Raw genomic sequence first — 27,141 nt, 5'->3', positions numbered from 1 at the left:
CAGTTCACAGCAATGCAGGAATCTCAGCTAACAAATCATAGACCTGTTGCTTCCCCGCTCCTCCACATGCAGCTGCTGGGTGACCTTGGGCCAGTCACACTTCTTTGAAGTCTCTCAGCCCCACTCACCTCACAGAGTGTTTGTTGTGAGGGAGGAAGGGAAAGGAGAATGTTAGCTGCTTTGAGACTCCTTCGGGTAGTGATAAAGTGGAGTATCAAATCCAAACTCCTCCTCCTCCTCCTCCTCCTCTTCTTCTTCTTGTGGGCCTGGACTCCTAGTCTAAGGTTACAAGATTTTTTTAAATGAATCTGGGGACACTTTTCAACTTCAGTAGGAATGACAGAATTTTGTCTGGGGACTGATCTGTAAATCCAGGGACTGTCCCCAGGAAACAGGGAACTCTGGTAACCTTATCCTAGGCACAAGGGTCATACAGGTGGGCAGAGTATCGTGTTCAAATCAGTACACATCACGGAGCGGAGAGGGCTAAATGCTATCTGGAGCTTGGGATATTATTAGCCGTGCCTCGAGCAAGCCTCAAACTGCCTTGAGTGGGCGGATTAAGTAATATTTAATGCAAGGAGTCAAACCAGTTGGGTAAAGCACAATCCTCTTTTGCACACTTTCTCATGCAAGAAACTACAGGATTCTCCTCTGGCCAATTTAACTGACTTTAATCATTTTCCTTGCCTTCGGGATACTCTGTGGTTGTTCTTATAGTAATGGGAGGAGAGAAAACAGAAAACACAGAATCCCCAAAAAAGAGCCTGCTCATTGGGATGTTTTTACTTCAAGTAATATTTTCCTTTCTAAACTACCTAGGCATGAAGAATCAAAAACAATGGGTGCTTACTTGATATGGGATATTTTGCAAGTTTCTGGTCCCTGGTGATGGTGGGGGCCCCCTTTGACAACATGGCAAGAGAACGCTGTCTGCAACAACACCCACCAACAAACAGCTGGTGTGGCACAGTGATTATAATGCCAGGCTATGACCTGGAAGAAGACAGTTAAATCCCCCCTCAGCCATGAAGCTCAACTGAGTGACAGCTTAACCTACCTCACAGAGTTGTTGTGTGGATGAAATGAAGAGGTGGAGGACCATGTGCACCACACCTTCAGCTCCTTGGAAGGAAGGTGGGATAAAAAGGAGATAATAATTGTATAAAAAGCTCTACCATTTAGGCTTCATTTGTCTTCAGTAGATTTTTTGACATGTGTGGGTAGAGCATGAGACTCTTCATCTCAGGGTTGTGGGTTCGAGCCCCACATTGGGCAAAAAAAAATCTGCAATGCAGGGGGGTTGGACTAGATGACTCTTATGGTCCCTTCCAACTCTACAATTCTATGATTCTATGATTACACACACACACACACACACACACACACACACACACACTGCTGTTCATAAAAATAAAAAAGAGAGTTGCAGGGTAGACCAGCCTTTGGCAGCCTGGTACTATCCCAATGCATCTGACTGACAGACAGACTTACTTGTTGCATTTATAGAATTGTATAATCATAGTTAGAGGGGACCCTGAGGATCATCTAGTCCAACCCCCCTGCAATGTTTACACACAGCAAGATTCCAAAACTGGGTAGGGTTTGCAGGATCTGGGATAATTTCATAACATTTGAGAAGCACTGGCATAAGAAACCCTAAGCATGATTACTTCCCACAAGTTTTAAAATTTGCTATCTAGTTCAAAAATAAAAATAAAATTACAAAGTGTAAGTGAGTCCTGCAAAACAAATGTTGTAGTGTGTCCTTCCTTCAAAAAGCAGAGTCCCTGGTTCCGGATTCTAGGCAGCCATTTCCCCACAAAGCAAGAGATTCTGCTCCTTCCCTCCCACCCGACTTTCTTTTCAATTATCTTCCTCTACACTCCATGGCTACTTGGCATACTCAAATGGAACTGCACTCTTATGTTTAATGTTTCATTCATATCTCAAATTTCTTCAAAGGAGCTCAGCATAAAGTATGGTACATCGTTCACCACCTCCACTTTTTATCCTCACAACCACCCTGTGAGGAAGGTTAGGCGAAGCCTGATGGGCTTTATGACTGAGAAGGAAAGTGAAACCTGGTCTCCCAGGTGCTAGTCTAACATTCAAAACGCTACACCAGTTCTTCTTTCCCTCCTTTAGGTGTTTATTCTTGAAACTCATTCAAGATTCAAATTCCGGGACTGATCGCTTGCCAAAAGATTAATAGAAACTACATAAAGGCTTGCCTGGTGAATGAAACAGAAGTTTTTAAACAAAGTTGTAGCACTTCTTGAGCCTAATGTTAAACATCACTGAATACTGAAATGTTTGTTAGGAGCTGTTACCACTCTTCTGCACTTGTTTACTCTGTTTGGCAAATGCACCTCTGTCCAAATTCCTTATCTCTTCCCAACCATCAGGATTAAGGGAGTGGGGCAAGCTGTTGCATATATTGCAGAACTGTTCTGGCATGCAATGCAATCCCATAACGAGACCACAATCCTGAAGGTTTTGCAATGCTAGCACAGGACCTAAGGGAGTACGGTTATACCACTTGGAAAACTTCAGAAAGAGAAGTCTGAATGTCGCACAAAATCCAGTATAGATATTCTTTCATGGATCTATGGAATAATTCCATTATGGATATTCGAGAAGCGTTTTGGATTTCTTCCTTGCAAGGACATCAAGATGAGCACAGCACACTCAAGGTGTGTCTTCCTCTTCACAAAGAATGAGGAGGTATTGCAGTCTGCAAAGGATGTTAGGGATCTCCATATGCTCTTCTGTACAAACGCTTAGAATCAGATGCTCCATTGCAGGAACTGCAGAAGATGGGAAGGTTTGGCCTTAAAAAAACCTTTTTCATATAAATTTGTATTAACCATTAAACTTATCTTGTTGAAATTTATTCATTCATTTAAACAATATTTCAGTACGTGTTTTAGTATTATGCTTCCATATACAAATGTGATTATTTACTTCCGGAAGTATTTGAATTTGTTGGGATAGTCATTTAAAATGTTTTTATACTTACTGGTGGAGGGAGAAAGAGGCAGGTTTTGGGGGGGATGGGGAACAAGATGTTTTAAGAAGAAAAGCTGAAAATGTGTGTAGATAAAAGTACAGCAACCCTGTGAGGCAGGTTGAGAGAGGGAGTGACCAGCCCCGAAGATCACATCCAGTGAGCTTCATGGTTGAGTTGGGTATTTGAACCCTACTCTATCCCTTTATTTCCCCCACCCCAGTCTTGAAGGCTCTTTTTACACAAGCTGCAGGCCACCTTTCCTAGCTTTCATGAGCTGCTGCTCTCAGTCTCAGTCCCAAATATGATTTCAGAAATACATTACATGCACGTCCTTCCATTACATCCTTCCCTGTGTGCTGACTAGATAAATGAGATCACTTTGGAGAAGAGGAATTGCACTTATTTGCAATTCAGAACAACAGTATTTGGAACAGGAAGATGGTAGTGTTTTGCCGCCCTAGTAGCTATTATACAAATCCCACATTACACTGTCAGAGTCCACAACATATTGTGTAGCCACTGCAGGGTCCAGAAATACTCAGGAAGGTCAGCTGTTTAAAAAATTAGAGCACAGTCCAGAAAGATCTCTTCTTTTTGTTGTTGTTGCTGTTAGTTTATCTATATGCCACCCATTTTGGGTGACTTCCAGCAAATTATAGAAACACAGCAAAACATCATGCATTAAAAACTTCCATGCTGGCCACATGACCCGGAAAAAACTGTCTGTGGACAAACACTGGCTCCCTCGGCCTGTAAAGCGAGATGAGCGCCACAACCCCAGAGTCGTTCGCAACTGGACTTAACTGCCAGGGGTCCTTTACCTTTACATACAGGGCTACATTCAGATGTCTTCTATAAGTCCTATATCTCTTTGACATCTGACAGGAGGGCATTCTACAAGGCAGGCATGACTACTGAGAAGGGCCTCTACCTGGTTCACTGGAACTGCACTTCTCACAGTGAGGGAACCACCAGAAGGCCCTCGGAGGTGGAACGAACGATGGGGGTGGAGATGTTCCTTCAGGTATACAGGACCGAGGCATCTTCCTTTTTTTCCAGCCCTCATTAGGGCCATTTGCTCATCCTCTCCACCCCACACAAAATGCACACTTGCTGTGCCCTTACCAACATCTACATGTTAAAGAGAACACCTAGAAGCAAATTCATGTTAGTAGCCTTTCAAGCATTGTGACAAGCTAGAGCCTTGGGTACAAAAAGTACCCAAAGACACTGCATTTCTGAGATATTTTTATGTTTCTCATCCCTCAAGGAAAAGAAGCAGAATTTCCTTTCAAAATTCTCCATCATGATTGTGGGGCCCTAGGATCTCAGGGTCTTAGCATGCCAAGAGCTTAACATGAGTCAACAGTGTCATGCAGCAGCAAGAAAAAGCTAGTGTGGTGACAGGCTGCATCAACAGAAGTCCAGTATCCAGATCAAAGGAAATAGTATCATTTATTCTGCCTTGGGTAGACCCCACCGGTCTACCCCACTGGAGGTCCTGTGTTCTGAGCATTACAATTTAGGAAGAGAATTGACCACTTGGAACACAGAATCATAGAATGTGCAGTGGAGGGCAACCAAGATGATCAAGGGTCTGGGAACCAAGCCTTAGGAGGAATGGTTGAGGGAGTTGGATATCTTTAACTTTGAAAAGAGGAGATCGAGAGGAAATATGATCTTCAAATATCTGAAGGGTTTTCACGTGTAAGGTGGAGTAAGCTTGTTTTCTGGAGGGTAGGACTCAAACCATCAAATTCAAAGTACAAGAAAGGAGATTCTGACTAAACATGAGGAAGAGCTTTATGGTGGTAAGAGCCATTTGACAGTGGAACAGACTCTCACGAGAGGTGGTGGACTATCCTTCCTTGGAGATTTTTAAACTTGTTGTCTCCAGAACTAGACACAGTTGTTTAAGGACAAGATAGCCTCTAGCAAGCTGGTGCCCCCCAGATTCTTTGTACTACAGCTCCCAGCATCAAACCGCCATGCTGGCTGAGGGCTGGGGGGCTCTGGAGTCCAAAAACATGGAGGGCATCAGATTGGGAAAGGCTGCAGCAGGCTGTACAAGGGCAAACAAAGCCAACTCATTTCTGACCCTGGGCTCTCCTCTCTCTGAGGCAATGTATATGTGTAAATTCTCTCTCTTTACACCAATTTGCAGGAGCTAGAGAGTGTGAGAATTCTCATCCCAGGACACTCCTGGGATTGCTTGTCCCTAGTGTGAGAAAGGAAACAGTTGGCTGAGACCTGAGGTTTATAATTAATATCTACCAGTGCCCTTTCCTGACCAAATAAAAAGGCAATTAGGAGGAGAATCTAATCAAAAACTGCTTGGCTTTTAAAAAAATCCTTGTAACCCAATGTTTGCTCACATTTATTGAAAAATGTATTATCCACAATAGAAACTGTAAACTGCCTTTTGCAATCTGAAAGCTGCCCGTCTTCCAAATCTCATTCCAGTCAGCTGGGGGTGGGGGTCAGGAATAGGATAGTTTCACACATTCATGCAAACAGAAAAAAGGTGGGCAGATTCTCATTTTGTGATTTAGCTCGCGGAAGACCCATCCCAGGTTTCAGAAAGCTACAGTGGCCTTGCCTGCCATTACACCCTCTTGCTACTTGAAAGGATTTCTGCTCCTGTTGTTAATTGGTGATTTATTATGGTGTGGGCTTAATAGGTTTCGTGCTCATATTGTTTGAGGCTTTATGGTGGCTGTAAGCCACCTTGCATTCGTGTTTTGAAAGCAGATGGGATATGAATTGTTTATACATCAAGAAGCACAGCGCTACTACCCCCAGCTTCTACTATGTAACCGCCAAATCTTCTTGATCAAGTACCTGATAGACTTATAGGATCATAGAATTTTAAGGCTGGGAGGCACCCCCCAGGGTCCTCTAGTCCAACACCCCACAATGCAGTAATCACAGCTAAAGGACCTGGTGCAATAAGTGTTGTCAATCCAATTGGTACCAGTGACCACAGTGCTGTTCAATTAAATATGCATGAGAGTGTCCAAGTGTCCAATGCGGTCAGATTTTATGTCAAAAGGATAAACTTCCCCAAAATGAGATGGGGGCAGAGGGAGAGAAAATGGAAATACAGTGACTGCCAATAATGTGGATGGCTTTAAAAGAGGCTTAGACAAGTTCATGCAGGAGGAGAGGGCTATTGATGGCTACTAGCCTTGATAGCTATGCTCTGCTTCCATCGTTGGAGGTAGCAATGCTTCTGAATACCAGCTGCTGGAAACCACAAGAGGGGAGAGGGCTCTTGCTTACAGTTTTCCCAAAAGAGGCACTGTGAGAAAAGGATGCTGGACTGGCCTAATCCAGCAGGCTCTTTTTCCTCTCTTATGAGGCCACCTCCAAGAATATCTACTACTCCTATAGCACAGTCTGAAGAGAAGAGGAGGCGATTTCCCAACTATTGCAGCACTGAGCTTTTGCAGAGAAGCTCAGCATTGCAAAGAGGAGGTAAAAATACACAGTGCTGCTGCTCCTTGCAACATCACTGAATGAGATGCCTCACTCTTTTTACAGCACCACTGACAGCAGAATCAAGTGCTTCCAAAACAGAAAGGAATACCACAATAATGTCAGGGGTCACATTATGGCGAGAAGGCACTTTCTTCAACCTGTCAATCTAGCTCAAGACTGTCTCAACACTGACTGACAGCAGCTCCCCAGGGTTTCTGGGGCAGGGGATTTCTACCAGAAGGTGCCATTGAGGATTGAAGCTGGGACCTTATGCATGCAAGGCACTGGAGAACAGCTCTTCCCCATAGAAACAGATCAAGATTCTAGTCCTTACGGTTTTAAAAAGAAAAGGAGCTGAATGAAATGGGAAGCTGCCTAATATTGAATCAAACCACTGGTCTCTCTACCTTAGCACTGTCTGTCCTGGCTGGCAGCAGCTCTCCAGGATTTCAGACAAGGTTTCAGGCCCACAGACCGCAAGCTCACCCCTCCACTCAGTTTTACACTGTGAATTTTAATTCTTAAGCCACCTTTGGAAGGCGAGAGAGGAGACAGCAAACAGCTGAAAGGTTCCAGTGGTAGCAGCAACATGCAGCACTTTGAATTCTTCCAAGCAACACAACACGTGTTGGCGGACCTTGCTCCAGCCTGATAAATCAAGTGCTGTTAGATGCATGCCACAAATATGGGGCAGAGGAGAAGGCTGGCAGGAGGTGAGATTTACGGTAAGTATTGTTACCAAGCAGTAGTGTAGCAGGGGGCCAAAATCATGAGAGGCGCAACCAAACGCCTCCACAACAGGCTCCCTGCTGTGCTCCTTCCAGAGCTGTGGGAGGAAGTCCACACCCCGGCTGGGCCTTCGCCCTTTGGGGCTGGGTGGTGCCTCCTTCTCCTTGGATGTCTGCCTGGGCTGGCTGAGAGGCGAGGGCTTGCTCAGCCAGCATGGGTGCTCGTTGGTGTGCCCTCCACACCTGCACCTTGCCACTGACTGCTACCGGTGTGCTGCCTGGCATTGCCAAGAGGGAGGGAGCAGGACTATACTGCCACTGCCACAGCCCACCAAGTAGGGAGGGAGGCAGGAAAGTGCCTGAGAGGGGAAGGCCCCACCCCTGGCATGCACCCCAGCTTCCCACTTGCCCTGCCCCAGGTGCTGGCAATTCATGCTACACAATTGTATCCAAGCAATATGTGTCAGTGGGGGTCAATGGAGTCAACATGATATACAGTGGTACCTCAAGTTAAGTACTTAATTCATTCCAGAGGTCCGTTCTTAACCTGAAACTGTTCTTAACCTGAAGCACCACTTTAGCTAATGGGGCCTCCCGCTGCTGCCATGCTGCTGGAGCCCGATTTCTGTTCTCATCCTGAAGCAAAGTTCTTAACATGAGGTACTATTTCTGGGTTAGCGGAGTCTGTAACCTGAAGCGTATGTAACCCCAGGTACCACTGTAGTGGGTAGAGTATCACACTAGGACTTGGGAGAAACCAGTTTTCTAATCCCCACTCGGCCCTGAAGCTCATTCACAGCCTAAGGTACTAAAATTCTAAGAAGCAGGGTGTGGGAAATTCACAGCATCACGTTCTGCTCCTCGCTTTCCCATGACAATCCTGAGAGATCCCTTCTCCTCCTGTCCCAAACACAGCTAATTCGAGGCAATTAAATTCCAATGTGAGCTGGTAACTAGTAATGCCAAAATAAACAGTGCACGCTTGACTTTTAAGCCTGATGTGATGAAATGCCTTTGAATAAATAGGAGTAAAACGAGGCTGGGGGGGAACAGAATGAAAACAGAAAGTGCACTTCCCTGCTGGGTTTATCTGGTGTAGAATTACCCACCCACCACAAGTCATGGGGAGAAAAGGTTGTTTCACAGCAGCGAGAATCAGAGCAGTCTCGACTGCATCGTGGTGAAGTTTGTAGGCAAAGGTACAGCTGCCATGGCAAGAAGGCCTACAGGTGGCTCCATAGACCAGGTGGAGCTTTGTGTAAGGGCAACCCATTCACTCTGACTGACTGATTAAGCAGAAATGTGTGAGCAGCAAGCTTTGTGCATGTGGACCTGCTTCCATCAAAGTGAGTGGGTTGGGCCCTCCAGTTAACAGAACCCTGTTTGTGCAATAAGGGAGTACCTTTGGAACTCACTTCCTGGCAAAGCCAGTCTTGCTTTGTTCTTCCATTGGCTGGTGAAAACCTTCTTATTCCAACAGTCTTTGGGGAACTGCCTCTTTATAATGAGGGGGGTGGTTTTACGGTAATGAGTCCCTATATAGGAAAAAGGCATGGTACAGTAATAATAGTATTACTATAGTATAGTACTATTAGTAAACCGCGTCTTTTACCTGCAGGAAATAATAATAATAAAAAATTGTATTTATTTTTATCCCACCTTTCCCCCACACTGCAACTTAAAGCAGCTGACGCAATTTTAAACAAACACAGATAAAATACAAAAAGCTAAAAAGATATAAAACATAATAGTTTAAAAGTAACTGAACTCTAATCAAATTAAAACAATAAAGTATAAAGCAAATCTATTAAAATGCACATAACATCACAGCACCGACTCTTTCATTAAAAGCAGCCAATTCCCAAAGTCCTGTCAGAATAAAACGGTCTTCACCAGCTGGCACAAGGACAGCCAGGAAGGAGCAAGTCTGGCTTCTTTAAGAAGGGAGTTCCTAAGTTACCACGGAGCAGCCACGAAGAAGGCTCTGTCCCACATCCCCACCAATTGTGCCTGTGAGGGGAGGGGGTGGGACAGAGAGAAAGGCCTCCTCTAAAGATTTCAAAGCTCAGGCAGATTCATATGAGGGAATACAGTTTTCCAGAGTCCTGACCTAAGCCTCTTAGGGCTTTATAGCTCATAACCAGCCCTTTAAATTGCAGCAAGGGAGTCATCTACTTCCTATAACCAGCCAAAGTCAACAGTCTGGCTGCAGCTCTCTGAGCCAGTTGGAGTTTCTAGGCACTTTTCAAAGGCAGTGTTACAGTAGTTGAGAAGGTATGTTGCTGGATTTGGAGCAGAAATTTACTATTTGCTAGGCAATGGGCAGATAATTCCCTTATTTATCAATGCACGTGCACTCGTTAGGATTCCCCAAGCAACTGAAAACTGGGACACACACTTCTTTATATTAAATAGGAGGGTGTACTTAGAAATGTAGGGTGCTGCCTTCACACCATGGCTCCGTGAAGCCCAATGACTAGCAGAAGCTCTCCAGGGAAAAGACTGAGATGTGATATGCTGTCCACCTTATCTGAAGGGCTGTCCCATGGAAAACAGAGCAAGCTTGTGTTCTTCTACCCCACAAGGCAGGACTCAAACCAATGGGTTCAAATGGCAAGAAAGAAGATTCTAACTAAACATCAGGAAGAAATTTCTGATGGCAAGAGCCATTCAACAATGGAACGGACTGCCTCAAAAGGCGGTGGACTCTCCTTCATTGGAGGTTTTTAAACAGGTTGGATGGCTACCTGTCAGGGATGCTTTAGCTGTAATTCCTGCATTGCAGAGAGTTGGACTATAGTTACAAGAATTTTTTCAAGGAATCCGTGGACACTTTTTTTTTTTTTTGGAATTTCATGCTTTATTTTAGGAAAGGGTTGCCCAGAGTTCTTGACCTTTTTTTAGGGGGGGGGACCCCAAAGTTGTCGGTCGCACACCTCAACACAAGGCAGGCAGAGAAGCCCATCTACAAACACCAAAAAAAGAGGTTGGTGGGGGGGGGGAGAGAGAGGTTGAGTAAAAGCGCTTGCTGGTCTTGGGAAAACACGCATTAAAACACACACACAAGGCACCGGCTTCCCAAAACAGGGAGACCACTGGAGGGTGAGTGCAGATTTTGTCCAGGGACAGATTGGTGAATCCGGGGACTGCCCCCGGGAACCCTAAGTTGGACTAAATGACCATTAGGAAGCCTTCCAATTCTGTGTTTCAGAAATGAGTCTTCCCAGCCCTACTGATACGGAAATGAATGGACCTGGAAGCTCTGGGTACCAATTGTACACAGAACTAAAATAGTTACGGCACCAGCTCTGCCTTAAGAGCATAAGCACATAAGAACAACCAGCCGAATCAGGCCAATGGCCTACCTTGTCCAGCATCCAATTCTCACAGGAGCCGATCAGATGCCCATGGGAAAGCAGCGAGCAGGATCCGACCACAAGTGCACTCTCTCCTCCTGTGGTTTTCAGCAACTATACTTGAAGATGCAAGCCTACAGCAGAAACTCTTGCAGAGACCGACAGCCTTTCTCCAAAAGCTGTTTGTGCACTAGGAGCAACCGATTGATCTGATAATACATACCTGATGAAAACACAGCAGAACAACCAGTCCTCAATGAAGGGAGCTGAGCAAGATGAGGAAAGCAAATCACGCAGAGATGCAGCATAGCTCTTGCAACACATCTCTCTCTTTTGGGAAGCTAATGAGGACCCTTAAGAGGCCAGCCAAGGTCTTACAAATAAACTTGTCTTACTAGCTCAGCAACATAATCCTCTATTAGATTCTAACCATCACTGGGCACAACACCCAGGAAATTGAAAAGGATTCAGGACATCATCTATACTGACCCCATCAAACTGTAACATAATTTTTGTTTAATAGGAGCACTTAGCTATTTAATTATTATTTTTTTCTCTTTTCTGAGGCATGCCAGCATTTCTCTCATGAGAACTAGTTTGGGAATTGTTAGCAAACAATATTTTCCACTGTTATATTCTTCCCACAGAAAAATGTTCTCCTTTTAGAAATGCATTGTTTCATAAAATTAGTAACCATCAGTAAACACAGTTCAAGTCAAATTGAGTAACTGGGATCTAAAAATACCATTTGCAATTAAACTTTTAAACTCCCCCCTCACCCAGCAGACTATCCTTTGGGAAGCACATAGTACTTAAGAAGACGGCTTTCTGCACCTTCCATTTTCCTACTGAAACCTAAATAACTTCAAGGAGAAGTTACACACTATTGAGTAGCCCATCTTAAAATATTTACAAGCACCCCAAACAGAAATAATTTCAAAGCAGAGCTTTGAATTTCTTTGTACATAACATTAAGTGCAATTTATCAATTTTCCCCTGCACCCCCCCCCCCCATGTCAGATGTTTCCCACCTCTTCTGGCTGTTGGAAAACCTTTTGAAATATTTATACAGTTTGTAAAACATTCATTTTTATAGTGTTTTATGTTTGAGTTTTAAATATAAGGTCAAAGGAACTTGATAAATCATATCCCTAGTGATTGAAGGCAGAAGAATATTCAGGTCCAACATTTTCTGGGTGAAACACATATGATGATTGATTGCATTTATACCACATATTCCCCCTCCCCCCAAAGAGTACAATGTAGTGTACGTGGTTCTTCTCATTTAATTCTCACAGCAACCCTATGAGGTGGGTTAGGCTGGGAGAAAGCAGTGACTAGTGGAAAGTCACCCAGTGAGATTCATGGCTGAAACTCTCCTAGGTCCTAGTCCGACAATCTAACCACCACTGCTTTGTGGTGCTTCCAGTCCTACTTGGATGGATGTTTCCACAGGGTGATGCCTGGGGAGTGTTCTGTGGCCCCATGGAGGCTTCAATGTGGGGTTCCTCTGGGTTTGATTTTATGCTATTTAAACATCTACATGAGACCGCTGAGTGGAGTTATCCAGAAGTTTGGAGTACACATTGTCATCAATATGCTGATGACACACAGCTCTACTTCTCCTTTACATCTGCAGGTGTGGCAGCAGATGTGCTGGACCACTGTCTTGGCTCAGTAATGGACTGGAAGAGATCCAACAAACTGAAGCTCAATCCAGATAAAACTGGGGAACTGTTAGCGGCCTGTTCTAGACTGAGTGGCTGGGAGGTTACCTGCTCTGGATGGCATAATAACTAACTAACTAAAAAAATAATCAATCAATCCCATGTCACGATAAAGTTTGAGGTGCACCTGGAGATACCTGCTTAGGTAAAACTCCTGAGATTGTTTAGGGGGAAACCAAGGAGTCGGTCAAGATAGTAAGGGGGAAAATGTCCAAATTTAATGACAGAAAGCTTTGAGCTTAATAGTAATTAAGTTGAGCATAATAATAATAATCAGGGTTGAGCAAGTTAAGTTGTTATGGTGTGGCCAGACATTTGTTTACTCAACCACCACCCTTCATGGCTAATAATAGTAGGCTGGAAAATGACCTGGGTTTTGGATTAATGCCCATTTTGTGGAGGTGCCGATTCCATTCCACATGAAAGAAGTTATGAGACCACTCTGAGACAATTACAAGAGACAGCATGGTATAGTGGTTAGAGTGTCAGGCTAGGACCTAGGAGACCAAGATTCAATTTCCCACTTGGCTATGCTCACTGGGTGTGACCTTGAATAGTCACTGCCTCTGAGCCTAACCTACCATTAGGTTCTCTCCATTGCTCCCAGCAAATGTCTACACAAAACTGCTGTAAGGTATCACTTGGGGGTGGGGAGGTAACATCATAATGCTGATGACATCCAGCTCTCTCCCCTTTTAGCATCAGACCCAGATGTAGCAGTGCTGGATCAGGGCCTGCAACCAGTAAACAGATGAATAATGGCCAGAAACCCAACAGTGACACGTCAGAGATCCTGCAGGTGGGTGGTTTGTTTGCTCAGAGACACGTCGTTCTGAATGGGGTTCAGCTACTCCCTCCTGGATCAAGTCCACAGCCTGGGGGTTCAAATCCTCCTCCCCTCAGCCATGAAGCTTGCTGGGTGTGTCCTTGCCTCTCAGTCTAACCCACTGGGCAGGAGGCGGGTGTTATGAGGTTTGTTATGAGGATAAAACGGGGGGGGGGGGCTATTTATGCCATCTTGAGCTGTTTGCAGAAAAGAACGGTGTATTAATGCCATAAATAAAATTTAATAAATAAATGCAGAACCCCAACACCAAGCCCTGGTCACAGCATCTCATCTCTCCCTGAATGCTACCCCCCAAATTCCTCTGTTAGTGACTTTTGAGGCAGAAGGGAAGAAAGATTGCCAAGGCAAGTCTAGAACTTTTTCTTTCTAGAAGCTTTTGATGATAATAATGATGATGATGATGATGATGATGATAATTTATTATTTATATCCCGTCCATCTGTCTGGGTTTCCCCAGCCACTCTTGGCGGCTTCCAACAAAGATAAAAAAATACATTAAAACATCAGTCACTAAAAACTTCCCTAAACAGGGCTGCCTTCATATGTCTTCTAAGTGTCAGATAGTTGTTTATCTCTTTGACATCTGATGGGAGAGTGTTCGGGTGCCACTACCGATAAGGCCCTCTGCCTGGTTCCCTGTAACCTCACTTCCTGCAGTGAGGGAACCACCAGAAGGCCCTCGGCACTGGATCTCAGTGTCTGGGCAGAACGATGGGGGTGGAGACGCTCCTTCAGGTATACTGGGCCGAAGCCATTTAGGGCTTTAAATGTTGACACCAACACTTTGAATTGTGCTCGGAAACATACTGGGAGCCGATGCAGGTCTTTCAAGACCGGTGTTATGTGGTCTTGGTGGCCGCTCCCACTCACCAGTCTGGCTGCCATGTTCTGGATTAGTTAGTAGTTTCCGGGTCATCTTCAAAGGTAGCCCCACATAGAGCACATGGCAGTAGTCCAGGCAGGAGATAACTAGAGCATGCACCACTCTGGCGAGACAGTCCGCGGGCAGGTAGGGTCTCAGTCTGTGTACCAGATGGAGCTGGTAGACAGCTGTCCTGGAAACAGAATTGACCTGCGCCTCCATGAACAGTTGTGAGTTCAAAATGACTCCCAGGCTGTGTACCTGCTCCTTCAGAGGCACAGTTGCCCCATTCAGGACCATGGAGTCCTGCATCCCCACCCACCCTCTGTTCCCCAAAAAGAGTACTTCTGTCTTGTCAAGATTCAACCTCAATCCATTAGTTGCCATCCATCCTCCAACCGCCTCCAGACACTCACACAGCACCTTCACCGCCTTCACTCATTCCGATTTGAAAGAGAGGTAGAGCTGGGTGTCATCTGCATACTGGTGACCACCCAGCCCCAACCCCTGATGATCTCTCCCAGCGGCTTCATATAGATGTTGAAAAGCATGGTGGAGAGGATGGAACCCTGAGGCACCCCACAAGCGAGAGCCCAGAGGTCTGAACACTCATCCCCCAACACCTCTTTCTGGACACGGCCCAGGAGGAAGAAGCAGAAGCACTGTATAACAGTGCCTCCAGCTCCTCTAGACGGTCCAGAAGGATGCTATGGTCGATGGTGTCAAAGGCCGCTGAGAGATCCAGCAGAACTAGGAAACAGCAAGCTATCTTAAGAGGTTTCTCACACCTACAACCATTCATCCTGCATACTTTATGCACTAAGTTTCACGCACTTACACAACAAACAAAACAAATTGATTTACGAAGGGGGGGGAGGAGACATTTTTCATTTTTAAAAAACATTTTAACAGTTCCATTACTTACTTTACAACATCAGGCTGTAAATTCTGCCTGGCTAGAGAGACCAGAGGAAAGATCATGAAGTCCAGGATGTTTATGAAGGGCATAAATAAGGAATGACAGCTGGTCCTTAATGAACAAGCAGTAAATTTCTGTAGGAAATGAAATCCCACTGTCTTAAATTTTGTTTCAACACCTGTCAATTTCCTTGTTAACCACAAGCACACTGAAGCCTAGCAAACCTGAACTGACTGTCATTCTGACATTATTAACGTCAAGCATGTTTTGAATATGCTTCCTAGAAATCCTACTAGCCCACCAAGCGGAATGACAGCCACAAGGTCAGGTGGAATGCAATGAATTTCAGTAGGGACAAATGTAAGGTTCTACACTTAGGCAGGTTTAATCAGCTGCATCAATACAAGATGGGGGTCATGTGGCTTGCCAGTAGGACATGTAGAAAGGATCTAGGAGCCTTAGTAGACCACGGTCTTAACATGAGCTAACAGCATAATGCAGCAGCAAAAAGCTAATATTTTTCTAGGATGAATTAACATAATTCATAGTCCCATTCATAGTCATGGTACCACTCTATTCTGCCTCGGTTAGACAACATCTGAGTCCAGTTCTGGGCACAACAATTAGAGAAGGATATTGGCAAGCTGGAATGTGCACCGAGGAGAGCTGCCCTCAAGGGTCTGGAAAACAGTTTTTGATGAACAGTTGAGGGGGTTGCATATGTTTTGCCTAGAAAAGAGGAGACTGAGATATCTGAAGGGCTGTCACGAGGAAGATGGAACAAGCTTGTTTCCTTCTGTTCTGGAGGGTAGAACCCAAGTCAATGGCTTCAAGTGACAAGAAAGGAGGTCTTCCTTGCAATGCGGTGGACTCTCCGCCCTTGGAGGTTTTTAAGCAGAGGTTGGATAGCCAACTGTCATGGATGCTTTAATGGAGATTCCTGCATTGCAGGGGGTTGGACTAGATGACCCTTAGGGCCCTTCCAACTCTGCAATTTTGTGATTCTATGATTCCATGGTGGAAACACAAACCTGTGCAATTATTTTGAAAAACAGCCTTTGAAGAAGTTTCTTCTGTTACGGGACAGGTAATCCGAAGCTAGCTTTATTTAATCTGATGACTACAAGAATTAGCTTTTAAAGTACATACTAATCCTCTTCATGCCCACAGCTACAAATATACTGGAAAGAGATTATTAAGGGCTCAGCCACACTTACCTTTCCTTCGAGATTTCCACACACAGTGTGCACTTTAAAGTTCCATGTCTGAGTAGGTTTTTTTTTTTTTTTTTTTTTTGTTTTTGTCCCAGAGCTTTCTACACAAAAAAACTTGGCTCTTTAAAGCTGAATCAGAGCAAACAGCAATCCACTGAAAACCCCAATTACCATTTGTTGTGCTTCAGTTTAAAGATTGTGTTTTCGTGGGGAGCTCTGTGGTAAAAAAACCCCAGAAAAACATGGACACAGATCTTTAAATTGTGGACCCGTGCATGGAAAGAGCAGTGAGCCTGGGTAAACCCTAACTTAACTCTGAAGGAGTGGCGGGATAGTCTATGGAATACAGTCAATATGGAGAAAGTAAGGGAGCATATTGCATTGCTCTGGAACACAAAGACTAAATATGGTCATCTGACCTCAAAAAGGATACTGTAGAGTTGGGAAAGGTTCAGAAAAAGGCAACCAAAATTATTGCAGGGATGGAGTGACTCCCCTATGAAGAACGGTTGCAGAGTTTGGGACTTTTTAGTTTACAGAAAAGGCAAGGAAGAGGTGATAGAAGTTTGTAAAATGATGCATGGAATAAAATAAAGCACTGCATGAGAACTTGTGGCCATCCAATGAAGCTTAATGTTGGAAGATTCAGGGTGGAGAAAATACTTCTTCATGCAGCACATATTCAAACTATGGAACTTAATCCCGCAGGAGGCAGCATGGCCAGCAACTTGGGTGGCTTTAAAAGAGGGTTCGGCAAATTCATGGAGCAGAGGACTATTGACAGCTACTAGCCAGGATAGCTATGCTATGCCTCCACAGCTGGAGGCAGCTATGCTTCTGAATACCAGTTGCTGGAAACCACAGGACAGGAGAGGGCTACTCATGCTCAGGTCCTGCTTGCTGGCTTTCCATAGGCAACTGCTCAGCCACTGTGAGAAGAGGATGCTGTGCTAGATGGGGCCCTGGCCTGACCCCACAGGCTCTTCTTCTGTTCTTATGATTTCAATAATGGCATGTGTTTATTCAGTGCAATGGATAAAGCTCTCCACACCAGCTCCACCTGTGAGCTGTGGCTCACTCTAGGGCAACCTGTTATGGTGGAGAGCAGAAGACCCCTAAACTGATACAAATCATTTCATTTACAAACTTAGTTATTGTTTGACAGTGGGCTTATGCAGGATGGGCTTGTGTGCACATGGGGGTGGAGGGGGCGTTTCAGGCAAAATAGTCACCACCTGCATGTCTTTTTAGAAAGTGGAAAGAGAAAATTTAATAGGAAGAGTATTAGCCTGGCTTCCCCCAAGAGCCTCAAAAGCTTTTGTTAAAAATAAAAAAAGTGGGGAAGAAGGAAAAGGGTAATTTGTCCTAGATGATGGATTTGCTAGACTGGTAAACAGCTGGTCACTTGGTGTTCTCTGGAAAGCATGAATTACCTCCAGAAAGGGAGGTTCATGAAGGATGTTTAGCCTGGAGAAGGGGCGAAAGGGTTATCACAAGGAAGATGGAGCAAGCTTGCATCTGACAGCTCCAGAGGTCAGGAGATTCAAACAACAAGAAATGAGATTCTGACTAAACATTAGGCAGAACATTCTGAGGGTAAGAGCCATTTGGCAGTGGATAAGACTCCCTCAGAAGATGGTAGACTCTCCTTCATTGGAGGTTTCTAAGCATAGGTTGGGTGGCCATCTGCCAGGAATTTTTTTCAATGTGATACTTACATTATGGAGGGTTGGGCTGGATGACACCTGGGGATCCCTTCCAACTCTATAATTGTGTGAATGTAAACTGAAGGAGAATGGGCTTTGCTCCTTTTTCTTTTTTCCTTTCTGCACCACAAACAATTGCAACTATTTACATAAGTGAAAGTGAGCAGAGCCCTGGAGAGAAGTCTCACCTGAAGCCAAGTAAGCCCAAGTGCAGTAGTAACATCATTTCCCCATTGCCTTAATCAGGAGAGTGAAAGACAATGAAGAGGAGGTAGCCTTGATCGCCTCCCCTTGGCCTTCTGGGGTTTAATCTTTCTATCCTGCTTTAGCCAAGTTCAAGGGAACGATCAGCAACGACCTTAACTGTGATTAATGCTAATGCTTTTGCTTAGCCAGGCTAGGAAGGAAGCAGCATTAAATCTGCACCAGTCATGATCTCTTAAACTCATCTCTCTAATCAGAAGTAAGATTATAATACCCCCTGTCTTATAGGGTTGCAGTAAAAGGATTACCTAAGATAAAGGAGTCAGAAGCATTTTGCAGTAATGGAAAGCCTTATAAGCAATTGTTCTTGTAAGGAGCGTGCTCACAAGCCGGTCTTTTAAGAAGAGTTTGCTGGATCAGGCCAGTGGCCCATCTGGTCCAGCATCCTCTTCTTCTCACAGCCAGATACCCCAATGGGATACCCACAAGCAGAATTTGAGCACAAGAGCACTCTACCCTTCTGCAGATCCAAGCAACTGATATTCAGAAGCATTGCTGCTTCCGACCATGGAAGGCTAAGCACAGCCACTGGGGCCAGCAGCCAATGACAGCTCTTTCCTCTATGAATTTTAAAAGCCATTCAGGTGTGCTGTGTGAAGAACTCCTTCCTTTTACCTGTCCCGTATCTTCCAGCATTTAGCTTCAAGCTTGCATATTAGGAAGGGGGGGGGGGCTTTCTCCATTCACTTTCTCAAATCCCCAAACACTGCACACTTTCCTCAAAGGGGAGTTGCTCCACCCTCCCAATCTCCACCCTGAGACAGAGCTGTGCAGCTCTTTCCTAACCAAGGACTGAGCACAGCATTATGCCTCCAGCACAGAGCAAGTTTAAATGAATCACATGAGATCCACATTAGGCTGACAATAGATTGCAGCTTTTACGAGTGCTGATTTTTGGGGAGTCACAAACACTTTTAATCTTATCCCATTTTTTCCTCTGTGCAAACAGATTTTGAAATGGCTGGGGGGTGAGGTTAAACAAAAATCCTCCCACGCCTCTTTGGCAAGAGATAGAACTAGAATGAGGTTCCAGAATTGGGCAGATGAAACTGCCATTTTCTCCAACCTTAAATTTGATTCTCCATATTTCTATATCAGTTGTTGTTGCTGCTGTTGTTGTTGTTGAAGTCCTCGTGAAAAATGGTATGCCATTTGGTGGGACTTTATCTCATATGCAACAAATAAAGACATGCAGGACTTCCTCTCCATGGTATGGTATGAAATTTGGCTGTCCTAATGGTCTTAAGCATTCTACCTACTTGATATTGGAATCATAGAATTGTAGATTTTGAAGGGGCCCCTGAGGCTCATCTAGTCCCACCTAATATTAAGTTGCTCCTAGCTATACTGCACTCCTTTTCTGTTCCTCTACATTTTTCTTGTATTGATTTGTTTTGATTTACTTCAATAAAACCTTTTCAGAAAGAAAGGCCTTGTGAAAATTCATCAGATTTCTCCTAACACACACATTTTTGTATGCAAGGGTGCCCAAGATAAAAGGTAAAGGTAAAGGTACCCCTGCCCGTACGGGCCAGTCTTGACAGACTCTGGGGTTGTGCGCCCATCTCACTTAAGAGGCCAGGGGCCAGCGCTGTCCGGAGACACTTCCGGGTCACGTGGCCAGCGTGACATCGCTGCTCTGGCCAGAGCCAGAGCCAGAGCCAGAGCCGCACACGGAAACGCCGTTTACCTTCCCACTGGTAAGCGGTCCCTATTTATCTACTTGCACCCGGAGGTGCTTTCGAACTGCTAGGTTGGCAGGCGCTGGGACCGAGCAGCGGGAGCGCACCCCGCCGCAGGGATTCGAACCGCCGACCTTTCGATCGGCAAGCCCTAGGTGCTGAGGCTTTAACCCACAGCGCCACCTTTGTCCCACCTGGTGGGCAGCTAACCAACTGATGGGATATTCTCTTTTATCTGCGGTGAGGAGTTTCCAGCCTAAAACTGCGGAGGGAAGTCAAAAGGAGAGATGCACATCCCTTCTCTCTCTTTTATGAACACCCTACCCAGGTGTGCATAAAAGTAGCTGGAGGAAGTGCAAATGCCATACAATGATGCTATGACAGGAAGGCATCATCAACCTATCCTCTCGTCACTTTTCTGGGCCTCTTACATGGTTGTATTACTGCAAACCTTTCAGAGACTCGGCAGCTACCTGCTCACTTCCCTCTTGCTTCTTTAAAAGGTAAAGGTACCCCTGCCCGTACGGGCCAGTCTTGACAGACTCTGGGGTTGTGCGCCCATCTCACTTAAGAGGCCAGGGGCCAGCGCTGTCCGGAGACACTTCTGGGTCACGTGGCCAGCGTGACATCGCTGCTCTGGCGAGCCAGAGCCGCACACGGAAACGCCGTTTACCTTCCCGCTGGTAAGCGGTCCCTATTTATCTACTTGCACCCGGAGGTGCTTTCGAACTGCTAGGTTGGCAGGCGCTGGGACCGAGCAGCGGGAGCGCACCCCGCCGCAGGGATTCGAACCGCCGACCTTTCGATCGGCAAGTCCTAGGCGCTGAGGCTTTAACCCACAGCGCCACCTGCTTCTTTAGACAATCATAAAACCACAATTCCCAGGGTGTTCTCTCTCTCTCTCTCTCTCTCTCTGTGTGTGTGTGTGTGTGTATAATTCCATCTACAGTGGTACCTTGGGTTACAAACTTAATTCTTTCTGGAGATCCGTTCTTAACCCAAAACCGTTCTTAACCTGGCTGAGGTATGCTTTTGCGAATGGGGCCTCCTGCGGCTGCCGCGCTGCTGGCATGTGATTTCCGTTCTCATCCTGGAGCAAATTTCTCAACCTAAGGTACTACTTCCGAGTTAGTGGCATTTGTAACCCGAAGTGTTTGTAACCCGAAGCGTTTGTAACCTGAGGTACCACTGCATTCCTAACCCAAAAGGTGCACATGGCTCCCTCTCCCCAAGTTTACATCTTACTACAACCCTGTGACGTAGGTTGGGCTGAGAGCTCAGCCACATTCTTTGGGAAAGACAGCAAGCACTCAATTCAGAAGCATTGCTGCCTGTGACCCTGGAGGCAGAGCATAGCCATCCTGAAGCCGTCTCCTTCATGAACTTGCCCAATCCTCTTTTAAAGCCTTCCAAGTTGGTGGTAGGGCTGGGCGATATATCATTCAAAACCACTTTGAAGTTCACATAGTGATAACTGTTTATTAATATTTGAGCTGGCAATATATTGCAAATCACAATGTGTGTAAGGGTGTGTAATGCAATAACCCACCAGTTAAACGTTGCAATGTTATCACCACCTAAACCTCACAATATAACCAGCTTAACGTTGCAATCTACTGTACCACAATGTCTGAAATAAGGGTGGAACTATACAGAAGCACTACTTAGGGGTCTAAAACCACTCCTGTGAGAGTGGCTTAGGGGTCTAAAACAGAAAAACAACAATATTATCAATCATTACACACTCAGTTTCACCAGCAGGCAAGCCAAAATGCATCCAAGTGAGACTTTTGGTTTGGGACTTGGCTACCAAATGGTGGAATTTAGGACAATCCAAAGTACTGTGATGAGTCATAGACATAATCTGGGATTGCCAGACTGCCAGCAGGCATGCTAGGAGGCAAAAGCAGCACTGGCAGAAACGGCTTGCCATGACCATGATACGTGTTGGCAGTAGCAGAGACAACCCGCAAGGCCTTGTGGTTGGTGGCACAATCAGTGGTGGCCCGTGAGTCCTTGTGGAGGTGATGGGAGGGACAGCAGTAGCAGCTGCAGCCTGTAAAGCCTTGTAGTTGGTGGCACAAACAGTGGCGGCCTGCGGGGCCTTGTGGCGGTGATAGAGTGGCGGCAGTAGCAGTAGTGGCCTTCAAGGAGTGATGGGGGATGACGGCAGTAGCGGCGGCCTGTAAGGCCTCACAGTGACGGCAGGAGGTGGCGGCAGTAGTGGTGGCAGCCTGCAAGGTCTCAAGGTGCCAGTGGAAAGTAGTGGCAGTAATGGCAGTGGCCTGCAAAGTCTCATGACAGTGACAGGATGCAGCAGCAGTAACGGTGGCAGCCTGCAAGGCCTCATGGCAGTGACGAAGCGACAGCTGTGGCAGTAGAATGCAAGGCCTCGCAGCAGTGACGGAAAATGGTAGCAGTAGCAATGGAAGCCTGAGAGTGGTGAAGGGAGGTGGCGGCAGTAGTAGTGGTGGGTGGCCTGCGAGGCCTTGCAACACTAATGAAAAGTGACGGCAGTAATGGCAGCAGCCTGAAAAGTCTCGCCTCACGGCAGTGACAGCAAGTAGCGAGGCTTTGTGGGCTGCTGATTACTTTGCCACTGCTGCCAGGCTACTGCTGCTTCTGCCACCTAGCAGGCCTGCTGGCAGCCCCAGATTATTTGTATTCACTATGACTCATCACCGTACTTTGGATTGTCCTGAATACCACTATTTAGTAAAGGTAAAGGGGACCCCTGACCGTTAAGTCCAGTCGCAGACAACTCTGGGATTGTGGCGCTCATCTCACTTTACTGGCTGAGGGAGCTGGCGTTTGTCCGCAGACAGCTTCTGGGTTATGACTAAGCCGTTTCTGGTGAACCAGAGCAGTGCACGGAAAAGCTTCCCACTGGAGCAGTACCTATTTATCTACTTATACTTGATGTGCTTTCAAACTGCTAGGTTGGCAGGAGCAGGGACCGAACAATGGGAGCTTACCCCGTTGCGGGGATTCGAACCACCAACCTTCTGATTGGCAAGCCCTAGGCTCTGTGGTTTAGACCACAGTGCCAACTGCATCCCATCCACCATTTAGTAGCCAAGCCCAAAGCCCAAAGTCTCATTTGGATGCATTTAGGTTTGCCTGTTGGGACGCAGGTGGCGCTGTGGGTTAAAGCCTCAGCGCCTAGGGCTTGCCGATCGAAAGGTCGGCGGTTCGAATCCCTGCGGCGGGGTGCGCTCCCGCTGCTCGGTCCCAGCGCCTGCCAACCTAGCAGTTCGAAAGCACCTCCGGGTGCAAGTAGATAAATAGGGACCGCTTACCAGCGGGAAGGTAAACGGTGTTTCCGTGTGCGGCTCTGGCTCTGGCCAGAGCAGCGATGTCACGCTGGCCACGTGACCCGGAAGTGTCTCCGGACAGCGCTGGCCCCTGGCCTCTTAAGTGAGATGGGCGCACAACCCCAGAGTCTGTCAAGACTGGCCCGTACGGGCAGGGGTACCTTTACCTTTACCTAGGTTTGCCTGTTGCTGAAAGTGACCATAAGGTGATTGTTAATATCATCATTTATCAGTTTTAGACTGTTAAGTAGTGGCAATTGCCAGGACACTGTCCTGTTTGCCCCTGTGTAGTTCCTTCTTTATTTCAGATATCATGATATATCAATATATCCTGATGTTTAGCTGGTGATATATCACGATATTAAAAACCAGTTATTGCCCAGCCCTAGTTGGTGGCTGTCACTGCCTCCTGTGGGAGTGAGTTCCATAGTTTAACTGAGAACTGCATGATGAAGGACTTTCTTTTCTCTGCCTTAACCCCCCAAAATCAGCTTCACTGGATGTCCACCAATTTCAGTATTATGAGAAAGGAAGACTTTTCTCTGTCAGCTTTCTCCATCCCATGAAATTATACACTTACCGGTATATTCTGCCACCGCTTGCTTGCCTCTTCTGTAAACTAAAAAGACCAAAATGCTGCAACCTTTCTTCACAAGGGAGCCACTACATTCCCTTTATAAGTTTGCTTGCCCTTTTCTGAATCTTTCTCCATGCTATGTATAATTTTATAACCCCAGCCAATCTGCAATATAATTTATTCATTTATTACTACATGCCCCCCCCCCAAAAGAGCTCTCTCCATTTTATCCTCACAACAAGGTTAGGCTGAGGGACAGTGACCACCCCAAAATCACCCAGTGGGCTTCATGACAGAGTAGGGATTTGAACCCTGGCCTCTCCTGGGCCCATTAGCCTAGCAGTCTAACCACTATTCCACACTGGCTACTCACACTATGTAGGGTAGAAATCAATACTGACTTACTTTGCAGACTTGTGGTACGGATTGCAACACGACACGCATGGGAAGCATGGGAATTTACTACCAGGATTATTCAAAACTAGCAAGCCAAAACTTCAGGATCAATGTTTGCAAAGAATTCTCTTTTCTGTTGACTTGCAAAAGGAACACCTTATTTCATAAAGCAGAAACAGGACACTAGCATCATTTGCCCATCTAAATTGAAACTTTTGCTTTTAATTTCAAATGCAAATGGAGGGCACAACTCCCTTTGTTGCTTTTGAAACCATTTTAAAAGCAATGGTTTAAAAGGCCACGGGTGCTGTTGAAAAAAATAATAATGTGGCAGTTCTGCCTTTTAAGAGGAAATGCGAGAGGATTTTCCTCCAGACACAAAGGCTGCTTTCATTCATTCAATTATTGGGAATTGAAATATTGCTCTTTGTTATATCCCAAATTACAACATCCCTACAGAAAAACAAATGCTTCTCTCTGCTTCAGTGCCGCATGATAGATAAGACAACTTTGTATCCCATTATGAACGCACAACAATTATTCCCCAAGTCACACTTTGTACAAAGTTAGAGATTTACGAATACCAATTGCTGGAAACCACAGGAGGATTGCTGCAATGTGCTCAATGCGGGGCTGCCCTTGGAGATGGCTCGGAAACTTAAACTGGTCTAAAATGCATTGGCCAGATTGCTGGCTGAGATTCAGTCAAGATCTTGCATAGCCTGTTTCGAAACAGCCATGCTTATTGCCGGTTTGTTTCCGGGTCCAATTCAAGGTGCTGATGTTGGTGCTTCAAGTCCTAAATGATTCAGTACCCAAATGCCTGAAGGCCACCTCCTTCCCCACAGATGCTCTCAGGTGCTGAGTCCCTCTGTCCTTGGATGCTTGGTGTGTGTGTGTGTGTGTGTGTGAGAGAGAGAGAGAGAGAGAGAGAGAGAGAGAGAGAGAGAGAGAGACCTGGGAGAAGACCTTCTCTGTGGCAGCCCCTGAACTGTGAGGCTCCCTTCTCAATGGAGGGATGCTTGGCACTTTTACCATACAGTACAGCTTTTGGAGAATGCTGAAGATGCACCTCTTTTAATAATAACAACAGTTTTATTATTTATACCCTGCCCACCTGGCTGGGTTTCCCCAGTTACTCTGGACAGCTTCCAGCACATATAAAAACACAATAAAATGTCAAACATTTAAAAACTTCCCTATCCAGGGCTGCTTTCAGACGTCTTCTACAAGTTGTGTAGTTCTTTATCTCCTTGACATCTGATGGGAAGGCATTCCACAGGGAGGGTGCCACTACTGATAAGTCCCTCTGCCTGGTTCCCTGTAACTTCATTTCCACCAAAAGGCCCTCAGTGTGCAGGCTGAACAATAAATTTTGAGGTGTATGTTTTTAAAGCCCACCTTATTTTTATGACTGCAAGTTGTTTTAAAATGTTTTAATTACTGTGAGTCACCCAGGGACCTTAATAAGTAATAAGGGCAAGTAATAAATTATCATTATCATTATCATTAATGATAATAATTATAGCACTAGTAGCTTTCCCACCAATGTCTCTCCATACCACACCCTCAGAACGTCTGCCAGCAAGGGATGTGCCTGGCTAAACTGGAGGTCTTGCTCATCTCTTGCTCATTTCATTGGAGCTACTACAGGTGAGTATTTCATAGAATTATAGGGTTGGAAGGGATCCCAAGGGTCATCTAGTCCAACCCCTTACAATGCAGGAATCACAGCTAATTGTGTGCCCACATGAAATCCAGGAAGGGGAAAAAACCATTTACTACTCCCATTTTATAGACAGGAAAGTATTTTTATTGTTGTTGTTACTTCGTGAACTTGTCAGTGGCTTCCAAGGGAGAGGCTCTACTTGTGCAGGAAGATTTATGGTTAGACGTTCTCCAGCTGCTGCAGGCTTCACATTGGATCAGCTACAGCCAGCAGTTACTCCATTAGAACAAAAGCCAGTCAGTTATAAAAGCTCAGTTTATTGCTGCTCTTCAAGGCTTGCTCTAGCAAGCCCTCGTAAAGCATTTAAACCAAGCAAAGCTGCACTGAATATTCATCTTTCAGACAGAAGTTAGCCAGTGTTCTGCAGCATTTGGAGTGTTGGGCAAAGACTTGGGTTCAAATCCCCACTTGTTCATGCAGCTCACTAAGGGACCTTGGGGTGGGGTGGGGGGACAATCATTGCCTAACCCAGGCATAGGCAAACTCGGCCCTCCAGATGTTTTGGGACTACAACTCCCATCATCCCTGACTACCGGTCCTGTTAGCTAGGGATGATGGGAGTTGTAGTCCCAAAACATCTGGAGGGCCAAGTTTGTGTATGCCTGGCCTAACCTGTGTCAGATCCAAAGCTGTAACTAACGGAGAAGCAAAATCTATTTGGGGTGTTAATGCCGTAAGATCTTATGCTCTGTTGCATATACACACAACTCCCTATTTACATATATTCAATATGTGTGCAACCGTGTATACGCACATCAAACCTACTCAGAAGCAAATTTTAAAATGGCCAGAGAAGAGACACAAAGCAGTCAGTAAAGGCGCAGAAAACGTGCCGAGCAATCCCATGGGCCTTTGCAATTGCAGTCCCTAGAGCCCTCACACAGACTATTGATGCCCATGGAGAGTCGTAGTTTGAGGAAGGGGGTTGGGAGGGAGCAATTGTGGTGGAATTTGGCAACTGGTTAAGTGCTGATGGTTTTTAAAGAGGTTTTCCAAGGGTTTCCAGAGGTTTAGAGGGTGTTTGCAGGCTTTTCCAATGGGTGTTTCAATTCTAAGCGATTTCACATAGGCGTACGGTGCCTCAGAATGTAATCCTCATGTAAATGAGGGGTTGCCTGTACGTGGAAATAAAACCACATATCTTAAAGACGCCACTGTTTTATTCCAAGGAAACTAAACTTGGGCAGGCAGTTGGAACCCCTGTAGTCTGTCACAGCTTGGTGGCGTGTAACTTTAACAATAATTTATGTGCACCCCTCCTCCCAAAGAAGCCCAGGGTGGCAAAGTCAAGAGTGCAAAGTGAGCTGCACATAAGACACACACACCT

The 27,141-nt window shown here is 45.6% G+C and overlaps 1 protein-coding gene across 2 annotated transcripts in view; it reads right to left on the bottom strand.

The window, feature by feature from the left end:
- Nucleotides 1-27,141, bottom strand: part of AR (androgen receptor) — a 251,429-nt gene that overhangs the window by 198,741 nt on the left and 25,547 nt on the right. Inside the window, exon 1 of one of the 2 annotated variants that reach the window (XM_079961279.1) lies at nt 8,331-8,509. The exons of the other annotated variant lie outside the window; for it this stretch is intronic. Coding sequence (XP_079817405.1) covers nt 8,331-8,494 — 164 coding nt within the window. The 5' untranslated portion in view covers nt 8,495-8,509. Of the gene's footprint in view, nt 1-8,330; nt 8,510-27,141 lie in introns of those variants that run through there. 2 annotated transcript variants of the gene reach the window in all.

Source organism: Podarcis cretensis (assembly GCF_951804945.1).
Source record: "Podarcis cretensis genome assembly, chromosome: Z".
NCBI lineage: Eukaryota > Metazoa > Chordata > Lepidosauria > Squamata > Lacertidae > Podarcis > Podarcis cretensis.
This window is presented reverse-complemented; position numbering and strand designations above follow the sequence as displayed.